This window comes from Melozone crissalis, unplaced genomic scaffold (genome assembly GCF_028551555.1).
Source record: "Melozone crissalis strain CALT ecotype California unplaced genomic scaffold, PUWL_Pcris_2 ptg000008l_1, whole genome shotgun sequence".
In the NCBI taxonomy this organism is placed as follows: Eukaryota; Metazoa; Chordata; class Aves; order Passeriformes; family Passerellidae; genus Melozone; species Melozone crissalis.
The window spans coordinates 936,110-961,120 of NW_026535786.1; the positions used below are offsets into that span (position 1 = coordinate 936,110).

Here is a 25,011-nt window from a genome sequence, read left to right on the forward strand (position 1 = left end):
TCTTGCTTCCCCTGGTGGCAGTTTCAGCTAAGATCAAAGACCAAGAACATATTCAGACCAAATCACTTTCCTGAGTCTGAAAAGTCAAGGTGAGGGACATTAAGAGCAATGCTGCTGCTTACCAGTCTGTGGATAACTACAGTAAATCATTTTGTTTGGCTGCTATAAAAATAGTATCAACCTTCACGCACAGAGCTGGAATTATGACAGTTGGATGAAAATCTGCATAAAAAATCAGATATTTTTAGATGAAAAAGGGATATGTCTAAGAGAAAATTATGGTCAGTAGAGATTTTAGAAGAAAAGATTTTGAATAGAATTTTGACTAGGACTTCTACATTTGGCACAAGGGACAGAAAATCAAAGTTATCCTAATAAAAACAAGCAAGTCTGTACTTTATGAGTTCACTGCATACTGCGTTGCTACAAGAAAATTTTTGAAATTCAGACTTCTATGCAAAATTTTTTCTATTACACAGATTATTCCTCATAGAACCTAAAGTGTTATCAAGTATTTTGCTAGACAAAACAAGAGTTTACCAATGCTGGAGGATTCTGGTTTTATATAACCCTTGGCATTATTTTCTTCCACCAAATGTACTGTGAAGTTACACAAACACATCATTTGGGATGTTTTCTTTCCCTAGACTTCTATCTGCAGTGGAAATCGGCTGGTCCATTGTCCTTAATATTTACTTCATGCACAACTTGACATCCTCATCACACTTATCTATTTGCCAGGAAAGTCCCTGAAGTACTTAAATTGGTATGGGCACTAAATCACTGATAGCTCAGTAGAGAACAGCAAAAATACCTTCGGTTTGTATGAAAAATTACTTCTTGATATGAAAAATTGTAACAGCTTTTTTTTCTGGTACAAAAGCTACTGATGTTATTTCAAACAAAAAATATTAATATTATTAGTAAGAGAAAATTTTCTTTTTCATTGTAATTGCTAGGGATCACGCAATTTTAGTAAGTAAAAATTTATCTGCAGCCCAAATAGGTGTTACTTTGGTGATAGCTTTTACAATACTGCATTAAGCATCAAGATACTCATCATACTTAATACTTGGGTCTGCCACAGTGAAAGTATGAGAACTGCAACCAGTGATGAGAAGTTTACAGTGGTTTTATTATTAGAAAAAGCCATTTAAATAATATTTAATTTGTCAGGCTTTAAAACAAATAATCAAACTGCAGGCAAGCCTGAAAATATTTTTATCTGATGAAGTATCAGTGTATGGAGAAAAAATGGACTTGGAATTCTGTGACTTCATGCACACAAAAGATATTATTTTTCTTTAATGTACTCCATTAAAAAACATTTTGTTCAGGATCAACTCATGCAATGTTGAAGTGTTTCATTCAGAAGAGCAATATAGGGGATATAGATAGAACTCTATCTGACTTCAAGTTCCTCTTTTCTCCATTCATAAACCTATGGCTTTAACTCATTGTGTATCTCAGCTTTGAAACTGGATAGGTTAAAGGAGATTACATGACAGCAAAAAAGGAGTTTTTTCTTCCTTTGTTCCAAGCACCTGGTCATGCTTTAGATTTTAGTGAAGTAAAGAAACAAATTTTAACCTTTTGATTAATTTCTCATTCTCATGTCGTTAACAGAAATGATAATGAGATGCAATTGACAACATTCCACAAATGAATAGGTATGGGATATGTGTCAAAACGCACCAAAAAATTCCTGTATTACCACAGTTTTTATTATCACTTTCAAGATTTGTGTCTCTCAACTGTTCCAGTTTCATTTCGGGACAATGCCAAAATCAAGATATTTTAGCCACCACTTTTTAAGGGACTTGTTCAGCCTGGAGGAGCCTGAGGCGAGACCAAGGTGCCATCTACTTCCTTATGAGGGGGAGCAGAAGGGACAGGTGAAGATCTCTTCACATTTTTGACAAGACCCAAGGCAATGGCCTGAGGTTGTGTCAGAGCCTGACAGAGTTCAAGAAGCGAACAACACTTGAACAACACTCTCAGGCACGTGGTGTGACTCTTGGGGTGTCCTGTGCAGGGCCAGGAGCTGGACTCGATGATCCTTGTGTGCCCCTTCCAACCCAGCTTATTCTGTGAGTAGCACTATTTCCACTTAGTAAAGTAGCAGTAACACTCTAGCAGCACGGTTAGGAGGAGGTCATAAACCCAAATAGTTGGTTAAATCTATCAAGTTTTGGCCAAGTTTTAATCATGTCAGGACAGTTAAAGCAATCAGTAATTTCAATGAGATTTGGATGAAAATAGGATGTTGTCTTTCATGGGTTTGAATAAGCCTTATTTCTATCAATTTGAGGGTTTTTTCTTGTAGAAATGAAGTTAATGAGGAATTCTTTGAAAGATCTACAAAATCCTATTTTTTCATATGCTAAATTATATTAAATTAGCTTTATTTTGACATGAGATATGAAATTACTTTGAAAATTTCCTAGCCTGTGGATTTTTCCCAGTGATTAAAAATTTCCCTTGAAGAGAGATGCTGAAATACAACAAAAAAATCATGTAGCATGTTTTAGACTCCAATTTTTTGGGAATGACTTGAAGTTAAATTGTAATAATAGGGTTTTTTCTGGAATCAAAGAATGATCTTGAAGTTAAAGAGGAGTGAAAGTTTTCCTTCTTAAATAAATAGTGTTGTTTTGAGTGTTATATTCCTCAGATGAAAATAACTATGCTAAGAACATTCCCACTCAAATATACCTAGCTAATGTTGTTCAATTAAAAGTTTTATTGAAGTAAACCCAAATTTTAAAAACATGAACTCCCTCACCAAGAAGATATGGCTTCCATAAAGAGTATGATTTCCATATAGGCAAGCCGAAGAATAAATTGATTGCAGCTGACAAGGTTTTTAATGCAAAGTTAACTTTGCTACATTGTACTCAAATGAGATACATTAAGTTTTATAATTTCCTGACCTTTATGAACTTAATTTTTCTCTGTTAACATAGCATGGACATTTGATTTACATTTCATTAGTTGCAAGATTCAGTTAAATTACTGTAGATTCCATTTCCAAGCTTGTTCACACTAAAAGACTTCTTTCTACTAAGAAATGTTAAAATCATTTTACATGAGACAGGTTTGAAATTCTTTAGCATACCATTTGATCACATGAATCTCTTTTTGACTCAAGTAGCAATATTTTAAATTGTTTTGCATATTTTTGTCCATATGATTCATATTGACTTAAATAATGGTTACATGGTTAGGAAGTACCTCGTGCAGGGAAGTTAGTAAATATAGTCACAGAATCACAGAATCACAGAAATCCTAGGCTGGAAGAGACCTGTAAGATCATCGAGTCCAACCCATGTTCTAACACTTCAACTAGATCATGGCACCAAGTGCCACATCCAGTCTTTTTTTAACTCTTCGAGGGATGATGACTCCACCACCTCCCTGGGTGGATGATTCCAGTATTTGACCACTCTTTCTGTAAAATACTTCCTAATTAATTCTAGCTTGCATCTCCCTTGGCGCAGCTTGAGACTGTGTCCTCTTGTTCTGTCTGCTGTTGCCCGGAGAAAGAGACCGACCCCCAGCTCACCACAGCCACCCTTCAGGGAGTTGTAGAGAGTGATAAGGTCCCCCCTGAGTCTCCTTTTCTCCAGGCTGAACAGCCCCAGCTCCCTCAGTCGTTCCTCACAGGGTTTGTGTTCCCAGCCCCTCACCAGCCTCGTTGCTCTCCTTTGGACACGCTCAAGCATCTCAACGTCCCTCCTAAAGTGAGGGGCCCAGAACTGGACGCAATACTCCAGGTGAGGCCTCACCAGTGCTGAGTACAAGGGAAGAATGACCTCCCTGCTCCTGCTGGCCACACCGTTCCTGATACTGGCCAGGATGCCATTGGCCTTCTTGGCCACCTGGGCACACTGCTGGCTCATGTTCAGCCGACTGTCGACCAGCACCCCCAGGTCCCTTTCCACCTGAACACTGTCCAGCCACACCGTCCCTAGCTTGTATCGTTGCAGGGGATTATTGTGGCCAAAGTGCAGGACTCGGCACTTGGACTTATTGAACTTCATCCCATTAGATTCTGCCCATCCATCCAACCGTTCCAAGTCCCTCTGCAAAGCCCTACGTCCCTCTAACAGATCAACACACGTTCCCAGCTTAGTGTCGTCTGCAAATTTGCTGATAAAAGACTCTAAACTCTCATCCATGTCATCAGTAAAAATATTAAACAGAACTGGCCCCAGCACAGACCCCTGAGGGACACCACTGGTGACTGGTCGCCAGATGGATGCAGCACCATTCACCACCACTCTCTGGGCCCGGCCATGCAGCCAGTTCTGAACCCAGCATAGAGTGCTCCTGTCCAAGCCACAGCCTGCCAGTTTGTCTAGGAGTGTGCTGTGGGAGACAGTGTCAAAGGCCTTGCTGAAATCCAAGTAAACAACATCTACTGCCTTCCCTGCATCCACTAGCCGGGTTACCTGGTCATAAAAGGTGACCAGGTTGGCCAAACATGATCTACCCCTCCTAAATCCATGCTGGCTGGGTCTGATACCCTGGCCATCCTGTAAATTTTGCGTGATGGCGCATAATATAAACTGTTCCATTATTTTGCCAGGTACTGAGGTCAGGCTAACTGGTCTATAATTACCAGGATCTTCCTTTGCACCTTTTTTGTGAATGGGTATCACATTGGCCAGCTTCCAGTCATCCGGAACCTCACCAGTGAGCCATGACTGTTGGTAAATGATGGAGAGTGGCTTTGCAAGCTCGTTTGCCAGCTCTCTCATTACCCTGGGGTGGATCCCGTCTGGTCCCATAGATTTATGAATATCCAAGCATTTCAGTAGTTCTATGACTGCCTCCTCTTGGATAATGTGTGGGATCTCAGCCTCTCAGGGCTGAGGGGCAGAGTGAACAAGACCACCCCTGGGGGGCTCGGGAGTCCTGGAATGTTGCCAGAAATGTCTGGTGGCTGGACTTTGATCCCACAGGAGAGATGACATCAGTATGAGGACGGGAGGATTTCACTGGGGTGAATGGTGAAGGGACAAGTTAATTGGAGTGTGAGATACAGGGTTTAAGATTTCTGTACAGGGGGGTCTAGAGAAGTAAGATGGAGGAATTGGGGCGTGCCCTTCTCCTTCTTCTTCTTCCTCTAGGCCTCCATCTTCTGTGGTGATGTTGGCACTCTGGGATTGGGCATTACTAAAAGAACACTGGTTAATAAGGGTAGAGGGTATTGGAGAAAAATGATAAATATTGTATAAGTAACTCCAAGTATAAAGATAGGTGGCCGCCCCAGGGGCTCTCAGTGTGTGCCCATGGCTGACTGCTGAGCAGAACTCTGTCAGGCCAAGAGAAAATCTTTTAAATAAGCAATTAATAAACACCGAGACCGAGAAAAGATTTGAAGTTTCTTCTCGTCCTTTGGAATGCGGGTGACCCAAGGCCATCTTCGGGCTTTTTCCAGACCATCTAAACAGCCCCAAATCCGACAATAATGTGGGGACCATTCTGCTCCCTGACACCATCAACCAGCCCAGGCGGGCAGGTGTCTTGAGGGCAAGTCATCTTCCCACTAAAAACTGAGGCAAAATAGGCATTAAGCACTTCTGCCTTTTCCTCATCTGCAGATACTAAGTTCCCTCCTTTGTCCAATAAAGAACAAAGGCTGGTCTTACCTTTCTTTCTACCATTAATGTATTTGTAAAAACATTTTTTATTATCCTTTACAGAAGTTGCCATTCTAAGTTCAAACTGAGCTTTGGCCTCCCTAATTTTTTTTCTGCATGCTCTAGCAGCCTTCTTGAATACTTCCTTAGAGACCTGACCCTTCTTCCAATGCTGATACATCCTCTTTTTATTCTTAAGTTCCTCCAAAACCTCCTTGCCCAGCCAGGCTTGCTATTCAGATATTAAAATATTTTCTAGACAAGTAAAGCATTGGGAGGTGAGGGCATTTCAGCAGCCATGCTATCTGTGAGAGAGAAATCAATATTTATAGCAGCATCCTTTCTATATTAAAATCAGCAGAAGAATGTCAGTAGGATTTGATGAAAACTCCTTTCTGTTCCTTCACAAAGATTATCTGATACATCACTAATAATAGGATGTATAAGTTTAAATTTAATGTCTTCTCGAGGAATACTACTAGGACTTATTCTATGGATCTGCAGTTTGCGCCTCCTCTATCTAATATTTCTTTCCAATGCTACTGAAACCAGTTATCTCTCAGTTTGGTCAAAATTTGGTAAATGGGAGACATATAAAAGCATGAAAATTTCTATCAATTCCCATCACAGAGATGACAAATGCATGGTCACTTACAGCCTTGATGCTTTCAAAGTGTCCACCTTCTTTCTCAAAGTCGATTGGCTGCCCATTGAGTGTCCAGTGGAAGGTGACATCCATGGTGCTGTCGTGAATGGCTTTGCAGCTGAGGACAATGCTCTCTCCAACCGTCAGCTCGATCTTCTTGGGAGTCAGCTCTATTCTTGTAGGGTCTGGAAACAGAAAAGCGTTAGGAACATTCAGATGGAAATTAACTTGTGGTGCCAGACCAAAATGGTAGGAATGACTGATGCTGAGTCTACCCTCAGCTTACATTTGTTGTTAGTATGAATTGCAGACAGTCAAATACTGAAAGATATTCATAATATGCACTGAAGAATGACGCTGGGGGTCAGAAGGTACAGATAGTTTCATGGAGTCAATAAGGCAGAATCCTAAACAGCAATCTATGGGACATCTGAGATGGATCAATTAATTAATTTATTAATTTTACAAGTTTCAGGAAAACGTTTGTTTTGTTTTGTTTTGTTTTTTTGAAACTGCAGCACCCAGAATCTTATGATTGTATGAAAATTTCGATTTTGTCACATAAAATAATAAAGGATGTTTCTTGGATTACTAAATACAGGAAGAAGCTTGAAAAATGAAGTCAAAAGGCTTGAACACCTGCAAAGAAAATCCATTAATTCAGCTGAAAAATGAAAAACACAAAAAGGTTTAGAAATGGATTGCTATTCAGTAGTGTTAGTATTATTATTAATCTTCTAAGGTATTACCGTTCTCTGGATTTTTTATAATACAATTATTACTTTAATTTAAAGGTTTCTTCTCATGCAGAAAAAGTTAGGGGTAAGTGAGTTCCCAAAGATAAAATATGTTAAAAGCAATATTGATTCCTTTACTTGTAGAATTATTTATAGTTTGAATGATTTAATATATATATTAATTCTTATGACACATCTACAATAAAACAGCTGGAGTATGCAATCTGATTCAATGTTTGACCAGATGGAGTTTAGTCCCCTTAGCTTGTTGGAAATCCCTTTTTATACTGCCTGGAGAATGCTGCTTTATGGTTGGCTGGGGATAATATTTAAATATCTGTTAAAATGAACCATCATTACCCTCAAAGCATTTTTTCATACCTTTAACAGATAGCGATGCAATGATTTCTGCAGATCCAAATACATTTACACCTTGGCATAAATACCGCCCTTCATCAGACTTGGAAGCATTCAGGATTCGCAGACTCCCATGTGGAAGAATAGTTATCCTGGAAAGGATAAGTCCATAAATATATAAATATCTCTCCCATCCTACCAGCCAAATTCCATGATGATATCTTTCAGAGATAATAAATAGGATTACGAACTGCTGCCTCTGTAGCAAGGGATGATGAAGATGATAACTGAATTATCTTCTGTTTCAAAAAGGTTTTAATAAATCCATTTTACTAGTCCTTCCTTAATTCAAAATTTTCACAGAAGCATCAGTGGATTAGTATCCTTTGACACTTATTAGGGGTGAATTGTAATGAATTGTGTAGAACAGTAAAAAGGTAATCCTTCATAATTTGTCTTCAAAGTTTCACCACTATATTTTTTGTCAAATCACATTTCAATATCAAGCACAGGCTATTCCATCTAGAAAAAAAATGACCTTAGAAATCAGATCTGAGAAGAATGGGAAGCAAAATTCAAAAGACAAGGGAAAAACCCCTATAATTGTATCTGGTCAAAACAGGATTTATGGCACCACAGCACAGTGTAGCAAAGGGACTTAAATAATCTAAATAATCTTTGCTTTTTGTAGATGGGTTTGGTTTTTTTTTTCTGAGTCTATAATTGCAGCTCCACTGTACCTCTTGGTAAGTAACCCCACTAAAGCATATTCATGAGAAACGTTTAGCTGCTCACATTCAAATTTTGGTTTTGCTTGCACAATATTAACCATAAAATCCATGAAGCAGTGTGTAAATTAACACTCTTTTTGCTCTTTTAAATTGTCAAAGACTGACAAAAACTCTGTCTTGGAGGTGCAGTCTGGAAGAGCAGGAAATAATCACGGCTCTGTTTCTGACAGAGCGCTAGGAGCCTAAAAGGAATATGACAACTCTTAGATGGTGTTTAATCCAAGCCCTGCTTGAAGGTGATGTGTATCCTTTCCCAGGTTGAGTAGGGGATTTGACTCTCTCAAAGGTGCTGGGAGATGTCGGCTGGGAGCACGGACACTGGAAGCAGATTATCCTCAGCAAATGCTTTCAGCTATCCCATAGAAGTGGGGGAGGACATGGGATGCTTCCTTCTCCTGTATTTGAAAACTAAGGTAACACCTCTGTGTTAGAGAATCTAAATAAGTAGGTGGGCGGCTCTTTCCCAGGGATGGGTGGATTTTTAGGTATACCTGTCCCGAGAGGACTTTCTGGGTGATAGAGTATAGGCTGACACTCCTTCTGTTGGGAATCCTCTGTGGAGTCTAGGATTAGAAATCATGGAAGGTACTGTACAATGTTGTGTTTTACTCTTGAGAAGTATTTAATCAGGAGCATGGTGCTTTTGACAGGGCTGGGTTGGGCTCTTCAGCAGCAAAAGAGGAAAGGAATTACATTTATAGGCTGTATGTGTTAAACTTCACAGCTGTTACCTTTGATACTAGACGTGATTTATATAGGTTTAAAATTCAATAATGTGCTCAAATTAAATCATTAATATGACACTGCATTATTCTTTCTCTCTTTCTTTCTTTCTTTCTTTCTTTCTTTCTTTCTTTCTTTCTTTCTTTCTTTCTTTCTTTCTTTCTTTCTTTCTTTCTTCCTTCCTTCCTTCCTTCCTTCCTTCCTTCCTTCCTTCCTTCCTTCCTTCCTTCCTTCCTTCCTTCCTTCCTTCCTATATCCTCTATTTTCTAACTCTGTAAGAAATGGTGGTTTATTATCTAAGGTTCATAAATATTTCAGTGGAGAAAACAGAATTTCATTCCAGTGAAAAAATGTGCTTCTGTTCACTTTGGATGTGAAACCACTCACTGCTCTCAGCAGACAGCAAAAGAAAATAATAGCTTCAAAAGTGAATGGGGCAGAGGAAGGACATGCCAACTCAAGGGTTCCCCAGTACAACCTGAGGATGCCTCTCTCATCCTGCTCTAAAAAAATTTATGCCAGTATTTGAGTCACATTATTTGTGTAAAGGTAATTTTATAGAAAACTTTGTTGTATTAAGCAAATGACTCTAAATTCGAGTTTTGAGGGTTTGATTTTTTTTTCCCAACAAATAAGAAGGCTTGAAACTTTGTTACAGTATGTCACACCCTTGAAGAAACACTCTGCTTTAGAAGCTGACAATGATGCAAGCTTCCTTCACAGTCTCTCCTTCTAATTTAAAAAACAATGCTATCAGCACGCGCAGTTTTCAATGTTCTGATGGCATAATTTGTATGGCAATAGTTTTTGCAGAACAGTGATAGTTCTAATCAATATACTGACAGGATCAGTAAAAAGCCCAGGATATTCCTTTAATATTTGCAAATTGTAGAAACTTATACACTGTTTAGGTCCTGATATAAAACAGTTTTGGAATTCCGACCTTGGAGGAAAAGAAATTTAGATGCATATGGAGGATTTACTAATGAATCTTATGGATATTGTCAACTACATTTCTCCATAGTTAAAAGCTCCTGTTATCCATGAGTGAAAGAGTAATCACTAAATCAAAGGAATTGCAAACACATTTGCTGGTAAATTATTTGGCTCAGAAATTAATATTTTCTTTAAGGTGCCTAGCACTCATCTGTTCTCCCTTTTTTTGTGTGTGTTTGGGAAGGAAGCCAGAGGCCTGGTGATGATGGAAACTGAAATGCTTTATTTATGCATACAATACTTGCTGCACACAGCAGGATCATAGACTTCTCCTCCTTCCCTGCCAGTATCTCTCAGTCACAGAGAGACCACCTGTGTAGCATGTCTACATATTTTAACAAAGAAGTTTCATAGCAAAAAGTTTTTTTCACTTCATAAATAGAAGGTAAGCAAAGATAGGAAAATGGGGCTGGGGTAGAATTAAGGATAATTCAGGAAAAGAAGCAACTCTAAATTATTAACTAACTAGAAACGGAGGGACAGATGATGATAGATTAACAAATAGAAAAAAGATGGTTGAGAGATCACGGTGAGAGTTTGGAAATTATTGTATTTAAGTACAAGAAAAATTATTGTAGTACATAAAGGAGATGGATGTTGTCCATGAAAGGTTTCTGAAAAAAAGTGACACAAAATCAGTGTCTTTGTAAGAAAGAATTTTCATCTGTCTAATAACATGAAGAAAAGGATATGAGAGTTAATGTCTCATCTCATGTCAAAAAATGCGTTGTCTTGAGATCAACTGCAACTGAGATTTTAACAATAATTGCTAGGAAAGTGGAAGTAAGATATAACAGCAAATGGACTTCAGAAAAAATTGAACATGGGTTAACCTAAGTACACTGAAAGAGATTAAACTATTATAATATTCTATAAAAAGAAATATTTTCTAGAGAAAATAAGTGCAGATTTAGTCTTCCATGGGTTTCAAGAATTATTTTCATGCTGAAATTCCCATGGTAGGTTAAATACAATTAATATAAAAAATAAGGATTTTTAAGAAAGTGGTTGAAGAAAAGACTTCTTTTTTCAGAGAAATTGTTTTTTGTACTATGATATTATTTTTCAAAGTTTCCAGGATACAAAAAGGCTGCTAAAATTTGATTAAATAAATGGTTCTTTAAGACAGCAACTGAGCACCAGGTTGGTAGAAAAGCAGTAGTTGTGACTCTGAACTAAGAGGACCATGCAGTAAAGAAAAATGCAACCCTAGAATATATCAGATACCAATGTGCATCTCTTTATAGAAGTATTAATACATGAAGTGCTGAGGAAATATGATTAAGCTAATTTTGATCATCAGTATTCAGAAAGATTAATTCTAATCAAGCTGACATTTGGAAAGATCAACATGATGACCAGGGAGGAAAGAAAACCTTTTGTTCTGGAGTATGCTTGTAAAATTAAAACTGCACGTGAGATGAGTTTCTATTTTACATGTTAATTCATAGATCTTGTCAGCAGCCAGTTGAACTTCTATTAAAGGTAAAAAAGTGCAGATGTCTAATTCACATTGTAGATCTCCATACTTTGGATCTCAACCTGGAACTGAATCTCACCCTCAAATCTTAATTTAGTTCCCCTAAATGTGGGAACTCTCTGTATATCTAAATGTGCTTAGATATAAGCACATTTCATGATCTGGCATAATTTCTGGGACAAAATCTCAGCTGCTGCAAGGCATGGAAATTAATTTCCTCATTGTCCCCACTTGCTGTGGTCTTGTTTCTGAAATGAAGCTGTCTGAGCACCTGAATTTCAGTTGAAGCTAAAGTAGAAGGGATGCTTGAGGACTCAATTGCTTTTCAGATAAAAACAGGAATCCATCTGTTGAATAGAACTAGAGCTATTCCAAAGAGAAACTTTGGAGAGTGGGCAGTGTGGATAGTATAAATTTTTGCTTCTCCTATTGATCCATGCTATCTGCTCATGCAGAAATAGCCATTAGACACCTGCACTGGGCTGACACACATGACAGAAGACCTGTGAGAGGATGTAAGTTCTTGAAGCACAGACATGGAAATCAATTAGCCACAAGCTTCACTGCCAGTGAAGCTGAACCCCCCCCAATAAATTAATAATTAAAAGACCTAAATTGAAATTGAATGTGATTTCAAAGTGTGTCTTATATCTCTGCATATTATAATTTTCCACTCTGATTTTATCAGAAGTAGTGCAGCTGTTGGATGCCCAGCTTGCCAAGAACATCAGCAAATTTGGACATACATATTAGTAGCATTTCTAGAATGTCAGTTTTGCTAATGACTGCATAATCTGCTAAACTAGTTTGAGAACTGCCACAAAGACATAGAAATATGAATGAGAGTATAAATTTTCCTCTCTAAGGCTTCAGCATTGGATTTAGATTAACAATGGAAAATACTCAGCAACTATATTTTTCAAAAAATATTTTCAAATTAGTATTTTAACTGTAAAAATATTGCAGTCTATTCAAAGTTTATAATCACCAGTAAAAGTTTAGATTGAAAACACACTTAGTACATTTGTTTAAACAAAAATGCATTAGCTCACTCAGATCAAGAATTTTGTCAATTTTGTTCTTTCAGCAATGAAGTATGCATCAGGGAGAGTAAGTCTTTGATAAAGAATGTGCAGCCTAATCTGGAAGGATGAAATTCCACACTGTTTGCATATGGGATGTTGACATGAATAGAAAGGTGTTCTCTGAGGCCAAGTGTTTACTAAGAAGTTGATGGATGGAAATCAGGCTCATAAGAAATGCTGGATCTTTTCTTATGGATGGTGTTTGGGCATCCTTTACTTGGCAGTCTGAAATGCCTTCTCGTAATCTTCTGACTGACAGGAGGTAAGGAACATGCTGATGGAAATGAGCAGAGTGTAAGATCCCCAAAAATGTGAATGGCAAAGCTCAGCTTTCTTCGGGTTTCATGTGATTTAGAGAATGGTAGTGGGATATGATATGTAAGAGTTGCTTGTATGGGAAGTTTTGCATGTTTTGTTTGGTTTATTTTTTTTTTCTAGAATTTTGATTAAAAGGTAGCAATTTTTTTTTCCTTCCTGCTTCTCTGTTTACAGAAAAATTTTGAGATTTTTGACTGTAAACTCTGGTCTTATGTTGAGGGGAGGGAGTAAGACGTGGGAAATGCAGACATCATTGTTTTGATATAAAAAAAGGAGATCTATTCTGCCTGCCATATAATTTTTCCTTTGACTGATTCTTTAGTATAAATGAAATGTATTAGTAGTGCAGATACTTTTACTGTTCCCCCGTATTACTAAAAAATTATTAGTTCATTAACATCTGGTATAACCCACCATGGAAATTCTTAGATATTATTTACAGCTAGTAGAGGACATACTATTTTATGTTGAAAATTGATGCTGGAAATTTTCAGACTTCTTTATCACCAGGGACAGTTTTACCTTGACCCACTGGGGCCAGGATGTGCATTTGTTCTCCATATCACATTAGATCAATGCACAGAGATTTCCATCAAGATTCAGATAATGAGAAATTGAAACTCTAATTTTCATTCTCTAGCATTGTTCATAGCAGATTCTCACAAGCAGATGTCTTGAGGCTGTGGTAGAAATTGTTTCTGGATGCTGAAGAAGTTGAGGCAGCAAACATTAGAATTGCTGCACAACAATTTGGGATTTTACTAAGCGCTTCTTACACAGTGCTTCAGACGGGGACACAGTGTCTGGATCTTAATTGAAATTAATGTCAGGCAGCTTATACTTGGAGCTCCATATTCTTTAAATAACAATTACAGAGTAAGAAAAAATAGAAGTCAGATGTACCATTTTTGGTGGGGAGGAAGAATTAGAAATGGGTGGTTTGGTTAGGCTGTAGATATTATCTTTCTCTGTTTTCAATTAGTTCTTCTGGCTTTCAAACCAAAGAAAATTTTTACTGCACATTAGAGATATAACCACAGCAATAAGGGAAGCATAAGATTTAGTAAAACCTTTACAAACTTTAACATCTAGTAACTGGAATTAAAAAGAAAGTTGGTGGTCAGAAAAAGAAAGGTGGTCAGAAAATCATCCCCTGCATTTTTCATTTGGATCTAAAATCAGGAGTATGAAGTTGGTTTGTCTGCATGTTGGAAATAAGAATTTTAAAGATGCAAATGGAGAGAAGCTGCACTGACTCATTTAGCCTGTGGCCCCTCACAGTGTTCTGATCTGAACAATCTGTCATTTGACATTAGTTTGGGTTTGGGATCTGTCAGTTTCCTTTAATGTAGACTACAAGGAATCAGAAAAAGTATTTGTAAATAGTTGAAAACCTTATTTCTTGCTGAATGGCTTTGGGCTATCTCATTCCCTTTTACTTTCTCTTGCTCCTTCATAATAGATCCACAATCCTCTAATGTTTACAGAAAATGGATGTGAGTCATTGCTATAGTAAAGCCACTTAGATAAGCAAATCTACTTTATATTAATTTTTTAATAATATCACCCTAGATAGAGTAATTTTTGTTTTAATATTCTTGACTCAATTAGGAAAAAAACCCCTATATTTGGCATAGTCCCTTGGCAAAGCATGAAATTATTTGGATTTTCTTCACGTCATGTTTTCAAACATTTATAATGGTGCAATTCCTGTGTGTGATATCTTAGGTCATTGGAATATGCTAAACCTTATTATTAATATCCCACAAACTACTTCCAGCTCTATTTAAGCTAATCTATGCAAACTGTCTTAGGGCAATTTCTTTCAAAGTGTCACAGCCAGGCCTTTCATTTGTCCTTGCTGATTGCTGCACAGGAACATTTGTGCATGAAAATACATAGCTCTCCCTGGTGCAAATGTTGTCCATGTATGTAAATATAATTTCATGTGGATGACACTAGAAGTTATTTTTTGCTAACAAATGTGGTTTCTGTTCTAAGCACAGGGAGTAAATATGATCTCTGCAGTGTTTCTGTGCAGCAAAGTCTGGAAAACTCTGATCTGTCACAATCAGAAGGGTCTTTGGGAGTGCTTTTTTCTTCGTACAAACCAGCTGGTCATCATTATTTTAAATCATGCTTTGCATTTATGAAGTTATTCAAACCAAAACTTAAGCACATAGTTTGCTTTAAAGACTCTATTAATAGCACCAATGCCAAGGATGATAGAAAGGTGCTGAAAATTGAATTTCTAAGGTAATAAACAAGATAACTGAGGTAATAAACTGAAATAGAGCCTAACATTAAAGGTAACAGAAATTCACATCAGTAATCTATTAGCTAGAGAAATTATACACCAAGCAAATATTTAAATTATTCTACATTTTTACTGGTATGCTCAAGGAAGTGTTGGTACATATTGAAAATTTAATATCACTTTACTAATTGGTACTTTGTTGTGCTGCTCAAATATTTTATCCTCAAATGTGTTTCGTCTTGAGCAAAGAAAGAACTGGGAGTATTACTCAGAAGACATATGAGGATAAGTGTTCTGGAAACACTTGTTCAAGAAATTGTTAGGAAAGGCTATTTAAGGTCTTTTCTGCCCTGCATTGAAGTCCAAGACTTCCTTTAAAAGCCCTTATAAAATACAATTGCTTTAGAGCAATTTATCTCTAAACATGCTGAAAATACTCTAAAATTATTAAAATGTTCTTTCACATTTTTAAAATCCATATCATACTTTTGACCCATTTAAATTTTATATATATTTTAATATTTAAATATTTTTAATAATTAAATGTGTTCCTCTTTTTTTGCACACTGTTTCAATGTCAGAAATTTTCCCCTGCTGCAAAAAGGTTCCTTCTTTTCAGGAAAAGCTTTATCACAATAATTTTCTCCATGTTTCTAAGTGACAGCAATGAATTATTAACTTACTCTCTTTTACTCAGAAGCTTAAGAAATAATAACTTCTGCAAGGACTGCATGATCCCTTCAGGAAAAGAAAAATACACAGGAAACTTCAGTTAGTCTAAGATATTTCTGTGTTTCACTTGTTAGTTAGAAAAGTAACATTAATACTCAAAGGCAGACTTATATGCAAGTGGTAAAATTCAAATAGACCAGGTGCTCAAGGAGGCAGATCTTCAGCCAGTGTAAAACAACATTATTTCATTCAACTACATGATTCTTTTATGGCTTGTACTAGATAAAACACATCTCAAAACAGCCAAACTGTGCTATGCTTGAAGAGTTAACATTAAATTCAGCAATATAATATGAAGAGCAGAAACTTAAATTTCATTCAAATTATATTCTTGTAAATTGAAGACTGCTAATTATATGCTTACATGGGAAGTTTTCATATGCTCATCATATGAAAGTCATCTAGCAGTCGTCTAGCAAAAGCACTATTGTTGTAAGCTGTGTAATGATGTCCAGTCAGATGGAACCTGCTTTCCAGTGTTGATTCTACAGCACTACTAGAATACTAACTGCAAGTGATGCTTTTATGTAACACAGCATTGAAATGGAATATTTCCCACCTCTCTGAAAAATTCTTTTCTTAGATATACTCTTACTGCTTTCATGTGAATAGAAGAGCTGGATAGAGGAGAATAAATGATTGTTCTGTATTAAACCCTTGCTCTCAAGAAAAATAAAGACAAACAGTTATTGTGTCCTCCCCCCACCAAAAAAAACCCCAAACCATTGCAGCTTGCAGGTAATTAATATGCATTGTTTAAGACCCCCCCATTGATTGAGGCATTTTCTACTTGGTAGTGCTCTCTCCCTGGCATACAGACAGTCAGTATTGGAATGCCACGGGGAGCTGAATGCCCTAATCCCAAGCAAGGAGGTAAAGGACCAGCAGTCAAATTGATGGCTGGATGCTTTAGAAGGAAGCTGACTGGTGAGAATCAAATCAGCAAGAGGGTTGTAAATCCTTCTAAAATAGCCAGCATGGAGGTTTGAAAGGATAAGAACTTTCTGTGTCCCATTCATATGATGCATCAAAACACACCAAAGAAAGCATATACTTTCCCAACATTTTCAGAAATAGGATAATGAGATTTATATGGTCTGGTATGGGAAGGCTGAGATAGTTTTAATGGTCTACTGTTAAATGCTATTAATGTAGCATTCTGTTAATTTGTTACTTTTGAATGAATTTTGCAAAACTGTGGTTTCAACCATCTCATATCTGATCTCAGTAGTAGTACAGAGACAGGACAGATGAATGTGGCAATGTCTGCCTTATCCTCACATCAAACTGACTCCATTGTCAACTGGAGACATATCGTATGGTAGGTACTGCTGGATTCTGGAAGATGAAGACTGATTGCTTTCATCATTATTCTGCCTCTGGAAGAGTGTGTAAAGTCTGCCCTTACTGCATGTTGGTCCAGGTAGAAACTCTTTGGAGAGGAGATTCATTAGCATGATGTATGTTGGGCTTGGATCAATAGCTACAAGTTCTTCACTTGATGTTTAGAGCTGTCAATACAAGATTCAGTGCTCCACAGAACTGCTGGCCTTCCAACCATTGCTGTTGTGAATTAGCCCCTATTTTCTCCCTGTCTAATAACCATAAGGTCTCAGCTAGACTACAAATGAGTTTGACACGCTGTTTTCATGAAAGATACATGATCTAGAGGTGACACAGTCAAATTATTTTTCAGTATAAAATCAACTTCTGAAAATGGGAAAAGAATAATTTGAACATAGATTACTTTACTTCCTAAAATACATTTGCTGAAATGTTTAGAGAATTTTGAGCATTTATAAGCTTGGTAGATTGTACACAATAAAAATGGCATGTATTAGTACAGCAATAATGGGATAGAATAGAATAATTGGTCCTGCTTTGCAGTAAGATGTCCCTGCTCTCTCACTGGTTATTCATATCAGAGATTACCATGCTGTGTCCAGTAAGGGGCAGTCATTACTTGTTTGCTTAGTTCTGTGATATTTCTGAGTTTACCATTGGGAATTCCAGCACTTCTTTTTTCTATCATCTTCACTGACAATTAAATCTAATGCTAAAGATCTCAATAATCTCTTGCTACATCCAGAAAGAAAGCAAAGGATAGAGGTAAAAAGCTATCTCATGGCTTCATTACTCCATACTACTTCACACCTTTAGACAGGAGCTTTTCAGTGGAGAAATCTGTGGGAGAGAACAGACTCCATAAAAAATGTGTGGAGTGAAACACCTGACAAACAACTTTCCATCCATCTATAGTTCCATGATGCATCTCTAACCTATTTCTGTGATACAGCTCTGGATTTCTACATAATTTACACTCAACAGACTTCCTGACTGTATCCTCAACAAGAGGTGTGCTCAAAAGGCCATACCTCTACCAACAACACTTGCTGTTTATTAAGATATTGGCGCAAGAATAGGTTTCAGAAGCCTTGATTATAAATAGCAGTGCAGAGCAAAGGCTATGCTGTTTCTGCAGCACATACAAAATTACCAGAGGAAAATTTGTTCTGGAAGACAGCTTTGCCGGAATACTACCTTTCCTCCTAATGGACAACTCTCTCTAATTAGTTTTCTCTTTTAATAGTAAACCCACAGGTTAATGATCCTACTTAGAAGGTCATGCAGTGTTTAAACCTTTATGAGAAGTAAAAACATATATCGAACTAAGCTGTAAATCTGACAGATCTACATTAATTTTCTTACATTTCGTGAAAGAACCAATCTGACCTGTGGATGTAGACATCTTGCAGGAAGGAGAGACAATCAGTTCAGCAGAGAGGCAGTTTAAAAGCATTGGCTCAGCACAAAAATACTTCCAGACTGTAGGAGTGGTAAATGGGATTTTGACTAAAATGAACTAGGATCTTATTGACTCCACTTTTCAGGTCAGATGAGTTCATTTTGCATTCTGGGGGGGAAACAGGTACTATGGCTGGAAAACTAGGTGAAACAAGATTTATTTTATTCTCATGTCACAAGGTGAAATACAGTCTATTAACTGGAAAAGGCAGTTAAAAAGACACATGTTCCCTCCAGAGAACCACATTGCCACTAAAGGTGAAAAGGGTGAAAAGTTCTTACTGACAAACAATTTATTGATTAGAGTTGTTTGAACCTTAGAAGCTTTAGTTTACTCTGGAATATCTCACACTTCAGCCACAACTCAAAAATTTTGATTACAGGTTGGAGTAACAGTTCAGTAGGACGTGATTCTGTTCAAAACTTCAGTTTAAAACTGTATCTATCTACAGCTGTATTGCTGTGCATGGAAGATAACAGATGGAATACCTGCAGTGATATAAGTTATGTGCAATAAAACGTGACAAAAATAATGGAACAAGAAAAAAAAAGTCAGTGACTCTATCTGTGCTACTCCACCAGGCTGCTCCCAAAGATGGCTCTTGTTTTAGAATCAAGTGTCCCATCATGCACAGTGAGAAGGTCATACACTTCTTTGGGGGAGACACTCTATGTGAAAAAAAGGTGTCCTCAGGCCAATTCTATTTTGCTTTATGCATAAACTACCCACACACAACCTCTACATCCTGTCTCTCAGTGCATTTATTGCTTGTGCACGGATGGAAATTTGTGGTGGTCACAAGCCCCAGAGAGGACAAGAGAGCCAGCAAGAACCAATGGAAGTGCTTGGAGAGAAAATGCAAATGCTAATTTTGTGGTGTTCAATGCCCACATAATTTGAAGGATTTAGATGACTTTTGGGTTTCTCTTGCTTCTACCAGCCACAGGTTCTCTGATGGATGAGACTTAATGCCCACAATATTTATTTATCATGGTAAGTTTGGGTATACATCATTCCATCCCACTGGTCAGACCACAGGTTATCAAGATATAAACTTGATATTATAAACTATATCATTTCAAGATATAAACTGTCATGGTTGCAATGCCACACCACATTGGAGAGGATCTCATATTGGTCCATATTTGTCTAGAGGCAGAAGTAAATTTTTGTGTGGCATTAGCTATGCCACACCTACAGACTGGTGACATAGTAGGTATGCAGTAATTCAAAGATATCTGCAGATGTAATTGTAATGGGAAACTCTAATGATAAAATCTGGCTCTTGTTTCCTATTTGAGATGGTCAAAGCAGCATTAGAGCATTCACATGGCACACAACTCCAAGCTTACTATCTGTCTTCATACCTTCTTCAAACTCTTCTTTTCTGCACAAAATGGTATGTTATGATATTCTTAAGATGTTAAGATGTTGCTACATCTCACTTCTTCCCTAACCTTACCTACGAAGTGCATTATCAATGTTGTTGGCATGGAGCTGGGAACACAGAAAGTAGGATGAAAAAGTTACTGACTCACTAGGGATAACCTGCTGCCAGATATGCAGTTGTGTCCTGTAATTCTACAGCTAGACTAATCAGAAATCACTCCCTATTTCATAATTTTATATAGTTGTACTGTAGCAAGGTCCCTTCTCAGGATGACAGGGAGGAGTAGTGAATCAACAGAGACCTCACTGCCTACTCTATATTCACATCTCACTTTTGAACACAGAATTATTTTCTAGAAATTTTAAAAAAATTTAATCTATTTTTAATAACTCTACTTGTGTACTCTGAATCTATTAGACCAGGTAACTACTTGCCAGGGACCTGGCAAGGCTAAGCTAAGTATCTAAAGGCAGTAGTGTGAATGTGTCCTTAGAGCAGGTAGTGACAGATGGCACAAGTTTTGCCCATCATTTTGCAGTTCACTGTGTTGGCATCTCTCTTTCCCTGTCTTCAGAGGTCTGGGAAAAGATACAGTCAGAGATCAGAGGCAATGAAAAGAAAGATATTTTTCCTAGTGATACAGAGATGACTACATACAGGTTTATTGAAACCTGATGAAAGATTGCTGAACTAAAAGCCAACCTCAAGGGAAGGATGACCCTTTCAAGGACACAGTGAATGAGGATAACCTGTTTATAGTTTCACCTTTCTGCTTCCAAGTTTTCTCCATTTAAAAAATGGCCCTTGATTTTACTTCATTTCTAAGAAAACATAGCTCCTGTGGTTCAAATATTTTTAGTGATTTAAGCATGCTCACTTTGATGAAAATTGCAGTAAAATCCTCAGAACTCTGTTTGACTCATGCTCCTATCACACTTGAATTCCTGCTGAACTGAGATTACGCTTATAACCTCATCCATAATTTTTTTCCTTATTTTAGAGTGTTTGAACTCAGATCCTTTGCAGTGCTCTTCACGCAGTTGCTTGGATATGATTTATAGGATTGTTTATGGATTTTGCAAAAGTAGTATGTAAAGAGCAATTGGCCTTTTAAATCAAGATTTCACAGCTTCTTCTGTGAATAGTTGGCAAAAACAAATTGCTTTTTTATAAGAAAATTTTATTTACTGTTTTTATTGAGAGCGGAAACCTAAGCTGCCATTTACCAGTGGAGCTGTGGAAGGGAACACAGTGAGGTAGGGTCTTTGCTACAAGGATCAGACAAAAACATCCCTTTGAGAGTGAATTATAGTTTAAAACCTTCAAATGTAGGGTCAGGATTGACCATGATAAGACTTAGTGATACAGAGAAATATGTGTATATTCAAGGTGCTGCTTGACAAGTTCCAAGCTCATAGATGGAATTTTATTTATGGACATTTATAAAGCACTCCAACTTATGGGCTTATCTTTACTGTGGAAGCACTTTGATTTATATCTTCAAATATAGAATCTAAGGAGACTCATACTCAAATACAGACTGATAGCATGAATTGTGAAATATCTGAACTAAATGAAATTAGCTCAATTAGCATATGTTTATAGTGCAGTAACATTACCTTTATGAGTCCTGTACCACCAATCTTCTGATTGGAACATCCTTCCAATACTTAAAGTAAACTTAGAAAAAAGGTGGGAACACATTTTTAATGAGCCTTGTAGTGATAGGACAATGTGCAAGGACTTGAAATCAAAAGAGGGGAGGTTAAAACTGTATATAAGGAAGAAATTTTTCACGATGAGGGTGGTGAAGGGCTGGAAAAGGCGGCTCAGAGAGTTGGTAGATAACCAGTCCCTGGAAACATTCAAGGCCAGGTTTGATGGAGCCCTGGGCAGCCTGATCTAGCTGAAGGTGTTCCTACTCATTGCAAGGGGTACTAGGGGGTCAATTCTGATCTGATCTCTTCTATGGTTCTATGAAAATAGGAAAATAGGAAAATAGTTGGTGGAAAAGAAGAAAATAGTCTTAAAATAAATGACAATGTAAAGAGTTTTGCCTCATATGAAAGGAGATGCAATGAATGCAGAAACAATATCTATCAATTTGAGTTTAGCTCATTCTGTGATCCAAGAAAGGAAGACACATTCTATGCCTGTAGTCTGTAATGGAACAAATGAAGAGCCTACTTCTTCAGTTGCTCAGCAATGATATGAGCAGCAGATAAATCAGTTGGCTAATCAGTTGGTCCTACTGCCAAACATGAAATAAGCATGAATTTGCAGTAATTATCATTGCAAAGAGGTCATTAGTGATCACTACACCTGTATGAAGAGTTTGAGACCCCTGAGTCATTTATGAACCATGGCCCACTGACCATTCTTTCACAGACTACTCTTTCTACCTAATTGTGATTTGTATCTAAAAGCTTTTCTTGGTCATATGGAATTAGTTGCATTTATACTTTGTTTCTCCACATTTGGTATTTATTTAAAGAACCAAGTAATGACAGTCTATACAATAACAAGAATGTCTTACCTTAGGCTTCATGGTTAAGCAAACAAAATTATTGAGTGACTTATTATTCTTATCCCTGCACAGTGAAGGTACAAGAAAACTTTATTGTTACTTTCTAACCAATTTCCTGCAAGGCCCAGGCACTTTCCTGGGTTTCCCCTAGGAAGGACAGATATGAGAAGAATGGTGAGGGACAAATCGGGGTGAAGAAAATGTCGGACATTCTTTTGCTGCCTGTGCACCCTTAGAATGAATTCTAGCTCTTTTCTGAACTCCTCTAGAATATGGGCACTGTGATTCAAAAGTCACAATTAGTAAAGAAGGCAAGGTAGTGTAAAATAACCAAAGAATAAAACACTACACACTGAAGCCCTTAGGCAATGCTGCCATAAAAAAAATAAAACAAAAACCAAAGGGTGAGATGAAAGATTCGTGTTCATTGTGACTATAAAGAAACCTTATAGCTGCAAGCTAATATCACGTCTTCTACAGTTATTTTCATCTCAAAATGAGAATGTTTATGTTGTTGACATTATACATAATTTTAACCTCGAAGCTCTAAGTTCACCACAAAGCAAGGGGCTTTGAGATAAGATACAGGTTTAATCCCATCAGATACTTTTCTGATCTGGTTTTCCATTTGAGTGTTTGAAGATATAGGGTTTGAGATCTGGCTTAAGCTCAGCTATGCTTTAATTCTTACAACTGCATGATCACTCAAGTTTTTTATTTTCTCCTTTTTTTTTTTCTACATTGTCTTTGATCCAATTCTAATTTTCCATTTTAAGATGAAATCTTGTAGTTCTAAGAATACTTGCAGAAGGCAAGTAGTCTTTCCTGTAACACAATAATGACAAAACCTTCCCTTCTATTTTGCTTTTGCTTTATTATAGAAATTTAACCAGGTTGTAGGCAGCACATAAGCCTAACAAACCACTGGAGATATTTGTGTCCAAGGTCACCTTCTGGGAATAGGTACCTTCTAAAAACCTTTTTGGCTGATGTTCTGCCTGAATTTTAAACTCGATCAGAATTCAGTAGTCCACTAGCTCCTTGTTTATAATCAAGAGAAAAATGTAGACCATCAAGAAATACTTGGATGCAACACAGGTGTTGAACCATATTCTTAGCTGTGATGGTACAAATGTCTGTTTGAAGTACAAATAATACTGGTTTCCTACCCATGTGTGTGAAAATAAGCATGATGGAAAAAAGGAAAATATTTTAGTACTAGATAATTAATGTTTAGAGGATGTTCAAGTATTCTAGGGATACTATTCTGATATCTAACTCCATAGAATTAGCCATGGTTGTGAAAGGTTCAAATTTACTACAGGATGTTATTTTTCTTTCTCCCAGATTTCTGGAATTTCTTTAGCTTTGAACAAAAAATAGCATATTTTGATAAGAATATTTTAAAAAATATTTTTAGTATTCAATATTCTGCATCACTAGTCATATAAAAAGTGTGAAATATTTCCAGTTTGGCCACTAAGTTGAAGTAGTTTCTATGAGATGGGATGAAAGAAAAGAATAAAATTTGGGATCAAAGACAGGGACTTCAAAAATTAATTTAATAGGTTTTTGTCTAACTAAGCTCTATAGCAAGTACAACAACTGACTTCCAAACAAATAGTGCCAAGCCTTACTTCTTCCTCTTTATAACTCATTTTCCACAACAATGTTCTTATGTACAGAAATTTGTTTAAATAAATCATTGGTGCCTGAACAGAAATCCTGAATTGTTATTGGAGTAATATTTTCATGTGCAAAATGTTGCCAGTTCGGCAAAAGTTACCATCTTTACCAGAAAATATTAAATAAAAGAAATTTAAAATGTTTCCATTTAAATTAGGCCTGTGTTAGTTGAGATTTACAGATTAAGGCGTGATTCATTTAAGGCAATATGCCTCTCTCTAATTAATTACACAGTTACCATTTTCATCTTTGTAAATGCCAAATGAATTAATCACCATGTTTAAACAACTAATGTCTTGACAATTAAATAATGACTTGTGTTTCATTGCATGGAGCTACACTAGTTCTTGGTTTTCATGTTGGGACACTAGCCATTAGATTTGATTTCATTTGGTTTAATTAATAGGAAACTGTTAAAATGAAACCCACAAATGCAGAAATTCAATTTAAAGGTTCATATGCCTCATCAAAGAAACAAAGATGTAGAAAAATGCACTGGAAAATATCTGCTTACAATGGAAACAGGGCTGATTGTTAAAAATATCTTGCAAAGCAGAGGCATATTTAGCTAGCATTTGCTATATTCAGCTCTGAAACTTATATAAAAACTGTGTATATCCTAATTCTGAGTGCCTCTGGATCTTACATTTCACAATCACTCTGTATCCCTTTCCATCATACATTTGAGACAGAAAAACAATAGGTGTTTCCATCCAATTAGCCAAAACTCATTATTAAGGGCTTATGATATTCTTATGTTTTTATTTTGTTTTCCAGTGGCATGGGAGGACAGACTACTTAATTCAAACAAAGTTTACTGATACTTGATTTC

The 25,011-nt window shown here is 36.9% G+C and overlaps 1 protein-coding gene across 6 annotated transcripts in view; it reads right to left on the minus strand.

Moving 5' to 3' along the window:
- Positions 1 to 25,011, minus strand: part of CNTN5 (contactin 5) — a 608,827-nt gene that overhangs the window by 58,858 nt on the left and 524,958 nt on the right. For all 6 annotated transcript variants that reach the window (XM_054269695.1, XM_054269698.1, XM_054269699.1 and 3 more), the window contains 2 exons: positions 7,413 to 7,540; positions 6,304 to 6,479 (listed from right to left, as the gene is read on the minus strand). In XM_054269695.1, coding sequence (XP_054125670.1) covers positions 6,304 to 6,479; positions 7,413 to 7,540 — 304 coding nt within the window. The remainder of the gene's footprint in view (positions 1 to 6,303; positions 6,480 to 7,412; positions 7,541 to 25,011) is intronic.